The 17133-nt window shown below is 39.3% G+C and overlaps 1 protein-coding gene across 1 annotated transcript in view; it reads right to left on the reverse strand.

Moving 5' to 3' along the window:
• LOC106935080 (contactin-associated protein-like 4) overlaps positions 1-17133 on the reverse strand; it is a 44259-nt gene that overhangs the window by 9518 nt on the left and 17608 nt on the right. Inside the window, exons 6-19 of the mRNA XM_015015359.1 lie at positions 14909-15075; positions 14677-14814; positions 13322-13589; positions 12182-12322; positions 11042-11213; positions 7949-8055; positions 7657-7776; positions 7253-7453; positions 6731-6893; positions 6454-6581; positions 6173-6343; positions 4676-4894; positions 3055-3294; positions 473-703 (exon numbers count right to left, since the gene is read on the reverse strand). Of these exons, the coding sequence (XP_014870845.1) occupies positions 473-703; positions 3055-3294; positions 4676-4894; positions 6173-6343; positions 6454-6581; positions 6731-6893; positions 7253-7453; positions 7657-7776; positions 7949-8055; positions 11042-11213; positions 12182-12322; positions 13322-13589; positions 14677-14814; positions 14909-15075 (2466 nt within the window). The remainder of the gene's footprint in view (positions 1-472; positions 704-3054; positions 3295-4675; positions 4895-6172; positions 6344-6453; positions 6582-6730; positions 6894-7252; positions 7454-7656; positions 7777-7948; positions 8056-11041; positions 11214-12181; positions 12323-13321; positions 13590-14676; positions 14815-14908; positions 15076-17133) is intronic.

Genomic DNA, 17133 nt, shown 5'->3' on the forward strand with positions numbered 1-17133 from the left:
GAGAGTGTCCCTCTTTTTTTGGTGTGTTGACAGAGGTCCAAAAAAAATTTATATATATATATATATATATATATATATATATATATATATATATATATTTATTTTTATTTTTTTTCATGTATTTATGAAAAATTACTTGAAATATATTTCGCTTTGGTTTCTGAGAGTTTAAGAGGTCGCTGAGCTATCAAAAACATGTGAAATTAGAAAATGTTCACAATCCAGAGTGTATCCTCCTCCTCCTCTTCCTCTTCCTCCTCCTCCTCCTCCTCCTCCTCCATTAGTGAAGAAAGGGAGTAAGAAGTAATTGTTTTGGATGGGTTCATTTCAGCGCAGTCCAAACTGTGGCTGCTAACTCCTGTAAATCAATGCCTAAAAGCAACACCTTACAAGCGTTGTTTTGTAATTTTATAGATCCACATCTACTGAATATCAGTTAGGGAGGGTTTAAAAAACTTTCCAGAGATCTCACCTTGCTTGTTGAGCAGCAGAGCCAGGTACTGTCTGCGGTGAGAGCTGGCGTAAAGAAACAGAGCAGGACTCTGGCCGCTCCTGAAACTCAGGGAAATGTTTTCTGCTCTCACGTTCAGGTTGGGCAGAAAGGGGGGCGAAAGGGAGCTGCTGCTCCCGTTTGACTCATTCACCAGGTTTTCCTCAAAGCTGTAGCTGAGGGACGTTTCCGGCTCGAAGGCGACTGAGACGTCTGCAGGGAAAGGTTCACAAAGCCTCACTGTAAAACAGGTCGTAACATTTTCTGCTAATGTTCCAGACATGAACATTCTTGGCTTAGCTAGTTTCTCAAAACCATGCATGTTTTTATTCACCTTCCAGTAACTTTTTTGCTGGAATAAATAATAAATACTATTATTGTAACTAAGACCACCTCCCTGAGCTTCGTCTCAAATGCCATAAAGTCTAAATTTCTTATATTTGTCTTCTTTCAATGTTTTGTAATAGTTGAATCAGAATCCACTTCTGATTGGCTGATCGGTGCCTCCTGATGACTCCTCTCCTGGACGCTTTGGCTCCCAAGAAGCCTTGCTGTGTTGGAAGTTACAAACAGAACCAAGAATTTGTAATTTTACTGTTTCACTTGTGTTTATTAGTCTGGGTTGTTCCTACCTGAGTGAGAGCCAGCAATGACCAACCTTCATCTGTAATAAATGTTTATTTGTTTTGTTTTTTTTGCAAAATGTTCTATTTTTAAGAGAAGCTCTACAAAACTGTTACAAAGTGTCCTCATTGTATTAATTTGATTTCCATCTGAGGTTTTCATTTTTACAAATGTTTCTCATCACAATTTTTTGATATTTAGGTTAATATCATGCAAACTTATATATTCCTGACCCCAAGTGGAGTCTCAATACTAACTTAAGGAACTATTGCTTCATACCACGTGATTAAAGTGTAAGATTTTTATTTTTCCATTTGATTATTCCCTTTTATGAATATTAATTCTAAGAAAATGTACCTCCAACCTTTTCAGACGGGCTGTCCAGATTCCTAAAACCTCACTTCCTATTTAAAGGTTGATTCTTACCTTCTGGAAAGCTTTGAAAAATTCACAAAAGGCCATTTAAAAGGTAACACTTTTATCACGTCTTACTAATAACTTAGCTTTTATGTTTATAAGTTTATATTCAAGCATGAATTCATACTAAAGTTTAACAATAAAAGTAAACAAACATAACTTACTGTCAAATAAGCAATCCATGCAAACGCTACATCTACTCTTTTATTATTATTATTGTTATTATTATTATTATTATTATTATTAAATCAGTACTTCATTAGCATCCAATTTGCATAATGGAATAAAATATTCCTGGCTTCTGGAATAAAGAAAGAAAAACAACTACTCCCAGAAGAAAAACTTTATGCATTATTCATATTTTTGCCTCTGTCACGCTGACATCACTTAATTAGTGATCTGGTGAAAGAGCAACTTCATAGAAAAAACTCTCCAAACTCAGCTCTCTTATTACATCACAGTCAGGTGACAGAGTTCTGATTTACCTGTGGAGCTTCAACAAGCTGCACAGCTGGGATTGGTTAATTATCCGACACACATGAGGTGCTGCTGCGCCACTGTCATGGCTCAGTGTGCCTCTCATTTCCTAAATAACACAAACCCAACAGATGAGTCGAAACCGGCGACACTTTGCCAAATTAGGGTTTAAAACTGATTAAATATGCACAAGACTCTGTTTCAAACTTAACTACACTGTAAACAATTAACCAGTGACATTTCCAGGGAATATTCTTTACTTCTAGGAAACACATTCACTTCGTTATATTGCCAAAGAAGTTTGTTGTTCTGTGTTTAAAAGGTAAACAATTTTTTTTCCCCACAAAAAAAAAACCACAACAGACATATCATTATTCTAAACATACAATTTTCTTTCAAGTCAGCTTATTTATGTAGCAAAAACGGACAGAATCTCAGGATGTTGTAAAAAAAATATATATAATAATAATAATAATAAAGCAAAATATAAATCTGAAAAGTGTGGCATGTTTTTCTATTCAGTCCCACCAAAAATATCGCAATATTTAGTAGAGAGACATTTTGGTATTTTCATGTCTGGGAAAACAAGACATCTTTTCAGCCTGGACTAGATAACTAGCTAATGATGGATAAACAGTTTTCCAAGTAGTTTCTCCACCATTGGCATTTTTAGCACCACATACATAAGTTGACTGACTGCCCTTTGACCTTCTTTCTGACTCTGATTGGCTGTTTTTTGATCAGGAGCAGTGCCTTTCATTTAATGTCAATAGTAGTTCAGGGAGGAGGTTGATAGTTTTACAGATGATCAGTCTAATATGATCATCTGTATCGAAAATGGAAAACATTTTTGTGGAAGTTTCATACTGCATTTATAAAAGTAAAACTACTTTAAAATACATTTTTATCAGGATAGAAAATTTATTAAGAAAGAAAGTGACACATTTACTCGCAATCAGAAACTGCCAGCTGGAGGTTATTGACCTAAGCTTGGGTAAAACTATCAACACTACCGAAACAAATCTGATTGGACGAGGTCCGCATACCCTGGTCACAGAAGGCTCCAGTGAAGGCAGACGAGCTGCAGTCACAGGAAAAGCTTCTGGCTCCCTCCAGACAGCGGCCTTGGTTCTGGCAAAGCCCACCGTAGGTACTGCAGTGGCCCGGGCATCCCGCCTGGACCCCGGGGGTGACCTTCGTTCTTTCCTCCAGGTCCAGAGTAACACCGTTCAGCTGCAGGGAGCGGATACATCCCCGAAAACCCTTCTGCCTGGAAGCAGTGCCTCCTGAGGAGATACAGAGATGTACAAACTGGCAATAGTTTCATCAGTAGAATTAGAAAAACTTGTCAGTAATCCTCTGAGCAGCTTTAAGGTTTATTTTTTACATTGTAAAATATATCAGAGCTGAATTGTCCTTACGTGAATTATCTCAGGAAGTGTCTGCGATATTCATGTACCTTGCTGATTTGCCATCATAAATCCTGGTGAGTCATCAGCCTCGCTCTGACAGTTTGTTTGTCCTGGCTGTCTGAACAGATTTTAAACCCAGCAAGTTACTGTTCCGTGACTTTTCCCTCTACAACCTGCAGCTGCCTGCAGAGTTCAGACTCTGCATGTTGTAATTGTCTCAGCCTGCCAAAACTGTCAAGCTCAAAACTGTTGTGATGAGACAAACTGCTTTTTCTGATGGGGTTCCTATCACAGCTCGCAGTTTTCTGAGGAACTGTCAGGGAAACACCAGTTTAGCAGTCCAACCTACTGTCCATATTTAGGCAAACAGAAGAAAACTGAACAATTAACTCTGAACTGAGGATATCTTGACCAAAGTATTATAACAAACATTTCAAAAACTGAAAATATGTTAACAAGCAGCTAAAGGTTAATGAAAAACAGAGAAAGATCTTATAATCTCTACGAAGTGTGAACAGTGTTAGCTGTGCTAACAAAGTTGAACTGAATCTGAAACACGGGGTAAAAGTGGTATAAAAACTAGAAGAGCAAAAAGTCCTTCAAAAAGGTGTTGAAGAAAAACAGCATAAGCAACTTAAATTATAGGAGTAAAAATTGAAGCTTAATAATGCTGAACAAGCAGAAGTCAGAATTAGCTTTTAACCCCTAGTTATAATAGGTTGTTTCTGTACTGATGCCTTTTTTGTGTGTCATAATTAGCTTTAATGTCAATGTAAGCCAACATACTTTTAAAAAATGCCGTGTTGGTCTTCGCATTAACATTACAGAGTATTTTTAGCTTTAGCTAATATGCTAGCATGATCTGAACATTTAGCAGTTTAAAGGTGAGGAAGTGATTTTCAACCTAACAATGTAGGTTCTTTCAAACCTAAAAATATTGACTAAGTACCCAATACAAATATCCACTGGCAGAGATTTTAAATTTGCAGTAAAGCTGGACTGAGACATTTTTAAGTTTGTTGTGTCAAACTTAGGTGTTCCTAAGTTTGACACATTCCTGCCAAAAACCTGAGGAGCAGGTAAAGGCAATCACAACATCTCATTATGTTGCTAGAGAGACAGTAATCACAAAAGTGTCTGATAGCTATCGACATACGCCGTACATCAGCCAAAGCTGCAATAGAAGCTTACTTCTATTGTCAGTTTCTTTGGAAACAAAGTTTGTGTCAAATTAGGGTTTTAAAGTTTCACAGACCTACAAATAATTGGCTGTTCAGCTGCAGGTGGATGTGTCCTTCAGCAGGGGCTTCCTGTATGGCGGCGGGAAGTTCGTCAAGGCGCAGCGACGCCTCTCTCACATTACGCTCAGCTTGAATGCGATGCCACCTGTTGTCGTTCAGCGGGACGCCGGCCTTCGTGCGTACCTCCAGTGGGCCGTTACCCATGTCAAAGGAAAAGACGACCTCCGTGGAGGCTGTGACAGAGAAGGAGCGGGAAAAGATACCTGCTGAATACAGTCAAGATGGTTCCTTCCAAATTCAACATCTTGAAAAACTATTTTTCTCACTGATTTCTAATCTAAAAGAGAGCTTTCACCTAGATATATTTTTTAAAAATCTTCCCAGTTTCCGTCATATTGTTGCACACCAGTGTTAATCTGAAGTTAAGTTTTCCTAAAGGAAAATGAAATGATCTTGAAAACAATACAGACTATATTTGCCAGCCGATCCATATCATTACATTTAGGTGTTCCAATCAGTTCCACATAGAGATGCAGTGGTACGTAAAAATCACAAGTACTTAAGCTGAGTGTAGTAGACGTAACTTGTCGTTGTTTAAAAACACAGACATAAAGGTTTGGTTTGGTCCGTCCTTTTTGCTGCATGACAACTGATGACAACTAATGCTCCTGAACAGCAGAGTTTAATGTCAGCTTGGAGTCCTCTCTGTTTTGTTTTTATGTCTTTAAAGTTACGCTACAGAATGATGCATGGCTCAGTTAGTTCTGCACATAAGGTAAACAACACTACAAGGCTCTACTGGATATTTTCTGTCCAAATATGTATACACAGTTAAACCCTCTACTTCCATGGCCATGGGTTGTAAAATCAAACACCTTGGCATGCAAACTTTGGTGCTAAGGAGATTTTGGTGAGGAGTTGTTTTTCAGGATCTGATCTAAGCTCTTTTTATTTTAATGTTGCTTCACACCAAAACATGGCTGGGCTTCTGTGACACGTTCTATATACTTTCCTGAATGGAGCGCACAGAACCAATGGTCCATATGAGAGTATTTAGTGTGGAAGAACGTGTCTGACTGAATCTGTTTTCCTGGAAGAATGGTCGGACGTCATCATAAATACAAGCTTATACTTTTAACTTTTTCTTTTTTATATCATTGTACAGATTTTCTTCAAAATCAAATTTAACATTCAACTTTTTTTAAGAAAGGGGAAAAAAACATCTTGCACTTTCTCACAAATCACTGTCACAGTGAAGTTTGGACTTGCATCACACCCAGGTGTCTCAATACTTTATACCCTCAGCGATCTCTCCACACGCCGTATAAAAAGAAGCTGTGTGAAAAGGGAAGTGTATATTTTAAAGATGAGAAAGCCTGAGTCTGACGTGAGCCCATCACCCCCCGCTGATGCTTGATCCCGGTGGAACTCGGATGATATGCGCTGCTCGATTTGAACTCGTATCGTAGGAAAGTCGGAATTTGCCATCCTATTCCTCAGATTTCACTCACAGCTGAGCTCAAGTCGAATGAAGTCTCTGATGCCCAGGTTTTCCAGGAGGACGCCGGAGGATGAGGTGGTCTTAAACAGGAGCGAGACGTCGGCGCTCAGCTCTCCGTGAAAGGTGGGAAAGTGAAGGTACGACGTTTCCTTGGCAAAAAACGCAGCATTCCAGATACTTTCTGTAAAAAAGACAGAACAAAACAAAGACGAGTTGCAAAAGCAGAAATCGGGAAATACAAAAATCGAGGAACTTCGCACGCTCTACTATGATATGGCATCACTAACTTACTGTCTCCATAGCAACGCAGGGGTCCCACCTGGTAGGAGCTCTCTGATCCTGGCCTCCGGACATCCCCGAGCACCAGCGATCTGACAGGCAGGGACTCCTTATGGGTCAGCAGACCAGAGTCGTTGGCCCTGGATGAACAGAGAGTCGGCGGACGGGAAGAAAAAGGACGGAGTTAACAGAAGCTCCAACATGCACCATCTGAAAAGGAAAAACCCTGGATAAGTGTTGAAGATCCAAAATGTAAAAAAAAAACCCTGAAAAAGTGAAAACACAGTACCACACAGTGCGGTCAGCATCGCAGTTGCAGTGGCGTTTGGGGTCCACGCAGTTCTCCTGCAGACTGCAGGTGCACTGCTGGCTGCCTGGAAGGGCCCCGCCCCAGTAGGTCTGCCTTTGTCCCGCGCCGGGCCCTCCGACCCACCAGCTGATCGGACCCCCCTCTGAACACAGACAGGGTGGACAGCTGGTGTCAGGCTGACCGCTCTACTTCTGAAAGACTCTTTGAGTTGTGTCCTTCAACTTCTCAGTGATTCTGACAGCTCAAAAATTTTGTAACATTTTTGTATTACTGGCAATGTTTTGTCTGTATTTTATAGGTCTGCAGTGATGTGCAAATTTGGGCATTAGAGGTGCAGAAAGAAAGAAATACAGAATTGTAATATATAATTGTGGAAATCCTGAATCGATTCAAAATGCTCATAAGTAATTTTTTGTCTGCTTAATCTTTTGTAAGATTATATTTTAAATAGTTTTTTATTTTTATATATTTTTTTTTAATCTAAGAAATGTTAAACCTCACCTGGTAAATTGAGAAGGCGGGACTTCCTGCAGTGGTAAGCCAGTTCCTGTTCGCAGTACTCTGATTGGTTGATGGTTGCCATTAGCTGCTCTTCGTCCACAGCGTATTCAAAGTGAGTCAGATGCTGACTTCCTTCTGTGGACGGCTGGATTTTGGTCAGTTCTGTGTTGTTGTGCTGGACCACTGTCCACGTCTTGTCTTCTGTATCAAAAAAAAAAAAAAAAGTATACATTTTTTAGATTCTGCCTGAGTGAGAAATTCCCTTTAAAGCTGCAGGACAGGTAGGAATGCTGGCTGCTGAAAGAGAGACTGGACACCTGAGTGTCGGCATGCTGTGATTGGATGTGTGTGTGTGTGTGTGTGTAGGTGTGTGTGTGGTGCGTGTGTGTGTGAGAGAGAGCTACCTGTCATGTTGCAGAATAGCAGCTGTGGTTTGATGGGTCCACTACCGTCAGCGTCGATGTAATAATATCCCGATGTGTTGCCTCTGTGTTTGTAGGCCTCACAGGACCGCTCGTATATTGCTGAGGGAAAAAAAATAAAATAATATATATTTATTCATGTTCTTATGTCATCCTCTGAGGATGACAGCTCATCAGAGCTCATCATCCTCAGAGGAATCATGAAGATCGGTGCAAACATGCCCACATAAAGTGAATTATGTCCAAAGCAACAGTAAACAACACACATCCTTACAGCTGTGACATGTGGCTCCACCATAGCCGGTGCTGGAGCAGTTGCAGTGAAATGTGCTCCATGACTGAGTGCAGCTGCCTCCATGCTCACAGTAACTTGGGGAACATCTGGGGGAGATGAAACAGAGGTTATCCGGTCCGGGACTGATTAATAAACTTAAATATGTGCCGATACCATCATCCTCCAATCCATTGTTCTATATATACTTAGAACGTTAGCCTTATTTTTGTCCTTGTGGCTTAATCAAATAATAATATTAACAAAAACAAAACACTTAGGTACTCTTTAGTTCATTAAGTTGTGCCCACGCCTTCTGTTATATAAGTTATGTAAATCGTGGACACCCCTCAATTTGGAATTAACCATCAAATTGAAACACACGTCAATGGTTGAAGTTTGTCTGAGGAAATCCAAATCCAATCCAGCTGTTGCAGTCACCTTGTCCTGACATTTTCTCATTCACGTCTCACAGCAAATTCAGATTGCTGAGGGCATTGGTGAGAAATAAAGCACTAAAGACTTTAGAAGACATTAAATAAATCATGGCAGATGGGATAGGCCACAATCATTAGATGATGGAACTGTAGCACAAGACTGACATTGGAACATCTGGAAAAACAGAGAAAAACTCTCATAGATTTCATGTTAATATTTTTACTCTGCAACTAAATCCTATGTCATTCACAAAATAAAACTTGTATTTAGTGTGGTGAATATACATTAGCTTCTTAAAAGGGGCAGTATTATGTAAAAATCAACTTTTTTAGCTTTGTATCATGTTATAATCCCCTCATCCAAAACATTCCTGGAGTGTTGCTTTGATTCGTTCATGCATGGTTGAGAGATCCTTTAATCTCCATGGCAACCAATTCAGCTGTGCAAGACGCCTGGGTGGACCTAGCTCCACTCTCGATACACAGCTCCTCCTCTGAGCTCCAGTTTCCTCACAGAGATCCCTCCCTCATGAATTCCCAACTCAGCTCCTACAGACTAGCCAGAAACAATTAGCAAACACCTGGTGAAACTGGGCATCAGCTGAGCTCATCATATGAGCTACTTCTCAGTGAAACACTGGTAAAAATATTGTTAAATGGTTAATAGAGAAGAGCTGTCGTAACGACTTCCTGAAGGCGGAGTTTCAGACAGAGGAAGAGTTTTTAAAGAGACAGAGGCCCAATTTTAAGGCATTATATCAGGAAATACAATTTCTTTGAAGTCATATTTGATATATGCAGCATTTTTATAACAATGCTGCATATATCAAATATGACTAAGCTAAACACATAATACTGCCCCCTTAATCAGTCATAATCGACCAATTTTCCGAAAATTATCCCTTTACGTTTCAGTTTGAACTCCTTGAAGAGCTTTGTTGATGATGTGCTATTCAAATAAACTTGACTTTCTTGTTTGCACATAGTCATTTTTGGCTCCAAATGACGCAGACAAGTTGAATAGTTTTACTTCAATTGTACTTCATTTCCAGCTTTTCAGTGAGGGGATGGTTGCAGTCATTTATTTCTCACAATCTTTTTCAAGATTTCTTATTTTGTTGCTGATTTGTTGACTCTGTGTCAGAGTGAACCTGGCAAAGTAAAGCACAGCAATGTCTGAGAGACGACGAAGCAGGAAACATAAAGAAACGTTCCGGGAATTAGAAAAGAGAAAAGAAATTGAGGTTGTGCAAGGAACTGAAGCAAAAAAAAAAAAAAACAGAGAGAAACAAAGTAAAAGATAGACTGATGGAGCTCTGAAGCTGTTGGGTGAAATATTTAGGAGGAAAATGAGGGCAACAAATTGTAAGGGAAATTTAAAGTGAGGTGAACAACTTTTAAATTAGAAAGGTTTATAAACAGCCAAGCAAACATGTTCTGTCTTTTAGATTTATTCTTCCCCACCTTTGAATTTAGCTGCATGTATGATGAATATCTTTCCATTAGACTCTTGCCTTGTTTATCTGCAAAACACATAACTTCCAAACTTTTTCATAAACCAAAATGTCAAACCACAGATGAATTCAGCATGCACATGATCAATCAGACAGTGATTATATCAGTAATAGAAATAGCAGAATGGAGCTTCAAGGCAAAAAACAAGTAGAAAATCAATTCTACTGGCTCATTTTTTTATTTTTCATAAGGCAAAGGAACTCATTTTTATAAGATAATATCGCTAACATTCACCAAATGGGCTCAAATGATTCAGAAAAGGTCAAATGTCATGTTAGGTTTCTGTATAACAAAGCAGCAAAATCCTGGAGGAGAGCCTATCCTGACATTTTCAGCAGCATAGGCAGAGAGAAGGAAATGATCGGGCCAAAGTGTCTGTCACCTCAGGTGGGAGAAAAATGTCATTAAACCGAATTATGACAGATTTCGATAGGGAGCTATTTAAAACCCCCCAAAAAATCTTAAGTGTGATTTCACTATAATCGAATTAAAAGTCTGATGCATTTGTATTTCATGGAAAATTGATTTTCTTAACACAATTAGGACATAGAAAGTGAAATAAGTTTAAATGGAGCTGGATTTTTGTAATTGCAATAGTAAAACAAATACTAACCGAGTTAACAACTATGTTAGTTGATCAGACTCTAAAAATGTTACAACATTCGATTTAAAATACGTTACATATGTATACTACAGAAACGCAAAATCTCACCAAGTATTTTTGGTCTCGTTTCTTGTGCAAATGTCTCACTACACTTGAAATAAGACAAAACTACATTACAAATAACTTTTCAGAAACATATAGGAGCTTGTTTTAAGTCAATAATTACTTCATATGGATTAAAAAAGTACTAGTTTCACTGGCAGATTATTTCACTTATATCATGGGAAAAATGTCTTGGTATTAGTGGAATTATCAGTAAATGGAACTAGAACTTTTTAAATCAAAATTAAGGGTGAAAAATGTTTCCACAAATTAAAGATTGTGACTGGTGAACTCCAACTTCTTTTCTTACAACAAAACTGAATTAGAAAACTGATTGTTGAAAGAAAAAAAATGAAAAAGTAAACTATTAGTTCATTTGACCAAATTAACTTGAGTAAAAATAAAACAAAAGAATTTGTTGGACTTTTTTTTTCTCACCTGTCCATAATGCCACACATGTCGATCTGGAGGTCGCTGTAATCTCCCATCAGCCTCTGCTGGACCTTGATGAGATCCACCAGTTCGTCTTCCACCATCAGGAGACGCATACATCCTTTGAAAGCACCGGAGGGATTTCTGCACGAGTGGCCGGTCCCTTCATCTGGGCAACCTAGGAGTAAAATATGAGTCAACCAGTGAAGTCCAGAGAAAATCATGACATTGCCATAATGTTTGGTTTTAATCTGAAAATCTGGCTAACTCTCTATCGTCGTACACCACAGTTGTCAGCTAAACTATCTGAGTTATTCACTGTTACAGGCGATGTTAGCAATGACACCTTAAAATCTACACCTCAGAATTACCTTAAGAAACAACAAAATTCAAAATATATTTAATGCTGTACAGCACAAACACTTTAAACCATCTACATCTTGTTCTTAATTTTCAGGAAGTATAACTAAGAATCTTTTAGAGTACTCTTGGCTTCTCTGAAGGTCTCAAAGAGAGCTTTTACTCATTTCAGTACATGTTGCTGAACTTCACAGCATGCTGTGCAGAGTGTGCACATTAGAAAAGTTAACCTGTGGATGTCAGGCCTAAAAACTCTGGGAAATTAATAGCATTTGAAGGTAATGTATTTTAGAAACAGAGGAAAGATGTTTAAGTTCTTTGAAAATAACCTTGTTGGAGCTTTCTTCCCAACCGATGTTATTTTTGCTTTTTTTGCATTTAAGTAAAATAAATGTTGAAAAATTTCCATTTAACTCCTTGTAAATGAAGTTTAAATCAAGGTGCCTGGTATGTTAAGACAGAACAATTGTTCATCTGGTGAGTTGTAGCAGTTTTCAAGCTCGGATGATACCTTGAACAGAGTAAAAAAAGTCACATGCAGCAATTGCTCAAGACCACTTTAAAAAAAATACAGGAACTTTGACATAGTACAAGCAAACTCTTTAAAGAAAAGTTTGTGTTATTAAACCTTTCCTTAAAGATTTAATAACCTTTAAAGAAAGGTTATTAATAACCTTTAAAGAAAGGTTATTAATAACCTTACAACTAACAGGTACAGCTAACTCAGCTGTACCTGTCAAACCTGCCAGGTTTAAAAGATCATGAAGAAAGCATAGCTCCTCTTACCGCCATAGAAAAGCTGACCTCCTGGAGTGATGGGGTATGTGGGACTTGCAGACGCAACTTCAGTTCCATCCACTGTGACAGTCAGATGTTGTCGTGATTTCAAGTCCACTGAATGCCACTGGCCATCATTCAAGCCTGAACCTGCAGTTGCATGTAGTTTTTTCACAATTATTTACCTTTCTGCTATCACAAAAAACAATTCACATGCATCACATATGATTGCGATGCATGTGGATCTGAAAAGTTCTGAAAAGCGACCAGTGTTATCCCCTTTCCCCGTTACATAAAATACAACTCCTCAGGTATGTGAATCACATTTGTCTTCCTAAACTGTAGCTAAAGAGAGAACGCTGGTGTACCACAGGGCTGAATTCTTGATCTTCTGCTATTCAGCATACATGATTTGCCTTAAGCGAGTCTTTGTGTTCTATGTATGCTGATGATGCCGTCATGCATGTCATGATTTGGGGATTGAGGTGGTGAGGAGAGACGCAGGCTGGGCCCAGGTTGTAGAGAAAATGATTAAATTTAATGAAAGATGCTCAATACAGTCCAGAACAGGCAGCACGAAAGAGAGTTTAGCAAACAGCTAAATACTGGTAGCAACTGATAACTGAAGACTGAAAAACAAGAGCTGAGCAAACCAGGACTTATCAGTACAACTGGAGAGCATCGACATGCGGTAGTAGACGAGGACCCGACAAGAGACAAAGACAAGAGGTGGGTTTAAATACACAGGGAGGGTAATCAGGTAACTAGACACATCTGGGAAGCAATCAACAGGGAAGACAGGATAGGAACAGGACTAAACACAGAAAACCTCAAAAATAACTACACAGAAACCACAGAACACAACAATGTATATGTGAAATATCTTGGTTATGTTATGGATTCTTATTTTAAATCTGAAAAATATGTTTAAACGGCAAGCTGAATTGCCAAAGCAAATCTACATACATTTAAACTACTTAGAGATTTTCTTCCATTTAATTCTAGTGTTGAGTATTTGCTTTTACTGAACACTTTCCCCAATGCAAACAAACAATAAAGAAGGAAAAAGCAGATGCTTTTTCTTTCTTTATTCACAGTTCAATCCAAACTGTGAACTTTGGATTGGGACCTGTATGGAGTCGCACTGACCTGCTTTTAGCTCTACAAGGGCCCTTCCAGCCTTGTGGATTTGAAGATGTACTTTGGCGTCTCTCAGGTGTAGCCACACAGTCCCGTCTCGCTTCGGGAGATCAAAGGTCAGCAGCAGCCCCTCCGTGTCCCATGTCCGAAACTGAAGCCCGAGCGAGGTCCCTGCCGAATGCAGACCAGCGTCCCCGCGCAACCGCAGGAAACTCTGGGGACCCGTGAACGTCACAGCAACGAAGACTGGTTCAGAGCAGGAAAACGTCACGTTGCCCTGAGTCAGACGAGGAAAAGACAGAGTGAGAGACATGATGTTCAATAAACATGGAGGACTTTTCAAATCTTTATGTACAGAAAACTCATTAGCTGTTTTTCCTCGCAAAGGATGTTAGAATTGCCTTAATAATATCACTGGAACAAACACCAAATAACACAAAAAGTACCAGGGAAATGTTTTCTAAGGCCACAGAGGGAGAAAAAGGGAGAAGAGCTGAGAAAATAGATGGAAGACATTCCTCCTCTGATCAGCAGACTTTTAGATGTGAGAAGTCGTATCTGCAGCACAGGTACTGCTGGAGCAGCAAATGTGATGCTTCACATCCAGCAGGAATACCTGCTGTCCTTTTTACGTCAAGTACGCAACACTTGATTAATTCCATAAGCTCTGTGTGGGATCGATACAGCAGTTTGAACCAATCCAATAACCAAACACACTTACGCATACACGCATACACGCACACACACACACACACACACACACACACACACACACACACACACACCCTGTGTGTTTTTCTAGCATCACAAGGACTTTGCATTGACTTCTTTTCATTTTTCATTCATTTTTGTAGCTTATAGCCTAGAAACGAACCTCATCATTACTGGTTAATGCCAAACCCTAGAACTATAACCCTAACCCTGAAGCAGCACTTCATAGTCTGTGCTTCTGCTGACTTTATTTAGAATAAGAAAAGAACTGGTATCTGGTACTGCAAATAGCAACTTTGAATGAGTTAAAAGTTGGCTGGGTTTTTTACGTTTTCTTTTTACTTCTTGCGGTATTCTAGACGTTGGTCTTGATGCTGCTGGGTTTCCTTAGATGGAAACTTTTTAAACTATTCAGAATAATGAATTCAGCTATTTGCATAGTTTGATAACTAGGATCAAGTGAAATTTATGATTGAAAACAAATTTCTTTTTTTTCTTTTGCAAAGTGCCTTGAGACAACAGTTTTTGTGAACTGGCGCTATGTAAATAAAACGGAATTGAATTTGTTAAGCAATTTAAATATATACCCTTTATCTTGTGCATTTAAAGGTAAAATGAATGTTTTTCCACAAATCCACTGGAAGTATAACTACCATCACAGTAACACTCTGGTCCCTCTGTTTAGCCAAGTCAATCAGGTTCTGGCCATCGTAGAGAAGGTTTTCAACACAGCCGTGGAAATTTCTATTAGAGTTTTGAGAGTCGAGGTTCTGATCTGCTCCGACGGTCATCTGTGAAAGGACAACATGTCAGCATGAAACTATGAGCTGCAGTGGAAGCATACTTTGAATGCACACCTCATAAATCAACATTTTGAATGTTCACCTGGTCATAATCCCAGTGGGTGAACCATGGTGGGATCTCCACCCGCTCTGTGTTTTTGTCCACGGTGAGGTTGAAGTGACTGCTGTGTTGCTCCACTAGGACACGATGCCAGTGCTGGTCGTCTAACAGGCCGCCCAGAGACACAAGATGCTGCCTGGAACTCTTCCCTAAAATTCGAGAGCAAAATGATTGGTGATGCTGATCATAGATTGAGGCAATTAGGGTACTGTACATGTACAACAAAAATAAAAGATGTGTGAGAATTAATTACATCAAATAAACACAGAGTTTAATTGGCTGTTCTCACACCTGATAGTTTGGTAGATTCGCTTCGACTGGGGACCAAAGTAGCAACACTTGTTACATTTTAAACTGATGTGGTTTGCTTTCACACTGCTTTGTGTCAAGCAAACCAAACCCTTAGAAAAACCTGTTCACCCCCATGCCTGTGGAGGCGCTGTAATACTGAAGGAAATGACATGACAACCTCTAAAGAAGACACTGAGCCCAACTTCCTTCTTTGCGATATGTAAACAAAAATGGAATAGTGTCAGATTTCACTTGTTCTAGGATTTCACTTTTGTTGTTGGTAAAAGATCACGAGTCATTTCTGCTGCTAGCACAACACCAGAGCGTTTGTTTTGGCTGTATTTACCCAGAATTCCCTGCGCTATTGCTCGCTTCCTGCTTTTGGAACATTTAGCATTCACATATGCATTCAAACCGCACCAGAGTTCACTTCACCCAAATGTATTTTTTTTTTAGCCGGACCAGAGTTAGGTTGCGCATTTACACCTCCCCAAACGAACTGGACTTTCTAAACGGACTGCAGTTAAATTAAAGCGGACTAAACAGGGCTGGTGTGAATGCACCCTAATTGTTAATCCTTGCTTGTAAGATGTTCATTGCGTGGAAAAAAAATTGCTGAGTGTCATAACTTCTCAAGCTACAAATTTCTGAATATTTTTTTTTTAAGTGAAAATGAAGGGTTAAAAAGAAGCGTTTCTCCCAGGGATCATGTCTCAGGAACAAGGCCTTCATCTCCGCTTGCTGTTAAAGCCTCAGAGAAAACCGGCACCAACACATCATGTAATTAACACTAAAAGAGGTGAGAAAAGAGGCCGACGAGCATGAATAAATGAACAAGGAAGCGCCGCTGACTCTCAAAGTGCTCCCTAAAGTGCCAACAGAGCAAAAGATTTTTGTGCTGAGAAACTGAGGTGAAGACCTTCCTAAATGCACTCACTCATTAAACATGAATCAGTCATTGTTTGAAATGGGACTCGCTGTTTGCATAGGATAGGAAAGAATAAAATACAGAGTGACTAAGTTAAAAGTATTAAATCATTAATCTATATTGATCTGTCACAACAGAAGGAGGGGAGAGACTGAAGACGTGGTGGGAGACAGAGAGAAGACGCCTGATGTACGTTTAATTATTGATCAGCAGACTGAGGTCTGGAGATGAAAACTGGAAATATAGGTTGTCTTTAACTATGAGTGACAAACGTGTTCCTTCCAAATGATTTGGATATTTTCATGTTAAGATTTTGGGGACTTGTTTTCTCCTGTTTCACTTGGAATATAGTTGTGTGACTAACCCTACCCCTAAGTGAGTTTATATTGTCTTCGTTGGAAGCAATTAAAGTACACCAAGTTAAACAACTGACAAAAAAAACACAATCATCAGTGGGACTGACATGACTCAGTGCTGGATAAAAGCAGCAGTGTAGTGTAGAAAACGTGCACAGCTGTTGCATCACCTGCTGTCAGCAAGTCTGCCAACAGCTATTAGAGAATATCTTGGTTATACACATAAAAAAAGAAAAGTGATAAAATGCTTGAAAATGTTTCAGAAGACAAAACTGAAAGACAAAAGTTTTAGCAAGCTTGGTAAAGAACTAGCTTCCTGCTCTGCTCTTCCTTGGGGCGTGGACTGTGTTGAAATTAGCGGCCAAACGAAAGCGATTGATTTTCACCGCTAACGTTTGGCCATGTATGAAGCTAACTAGAAATTCAGTCCGCTGTGTGAGAAGTACACATCATCTCTGACCGGCAATAACATGTCTCAAACATTCCTCTTGCTCTGACTGTAAATGCTCAATATTTGGAAGCGTGGCCGACAGGGACTCTGTCCACTTCCTCTGCTGCTATTGCTAAAGCTACATGTTTAATAAGGAAACTTCATGTTCAGTTTGGGATCACTAGACTGACTTTTCAAATAA

The sequence above is a fragment of the Poecilia latipinna genome, unplaced genomic scaffold (genome assembly GCF_001443285.1).
Source record: "Poecilia latipinna isolate Pla-1442-1.1 unplaced genomic scaffold, P_latipinna-1.0 Scaffold1904, whole genome shotgun sequence".
NCBI classification, from domain to species: domain Eukaryota; kingdom Metazoa; phylum Chordata; class Actinopteri; order Cyprinodontiformes; family Poeciliidae; genus Poecilia; species Poecilia latipinna.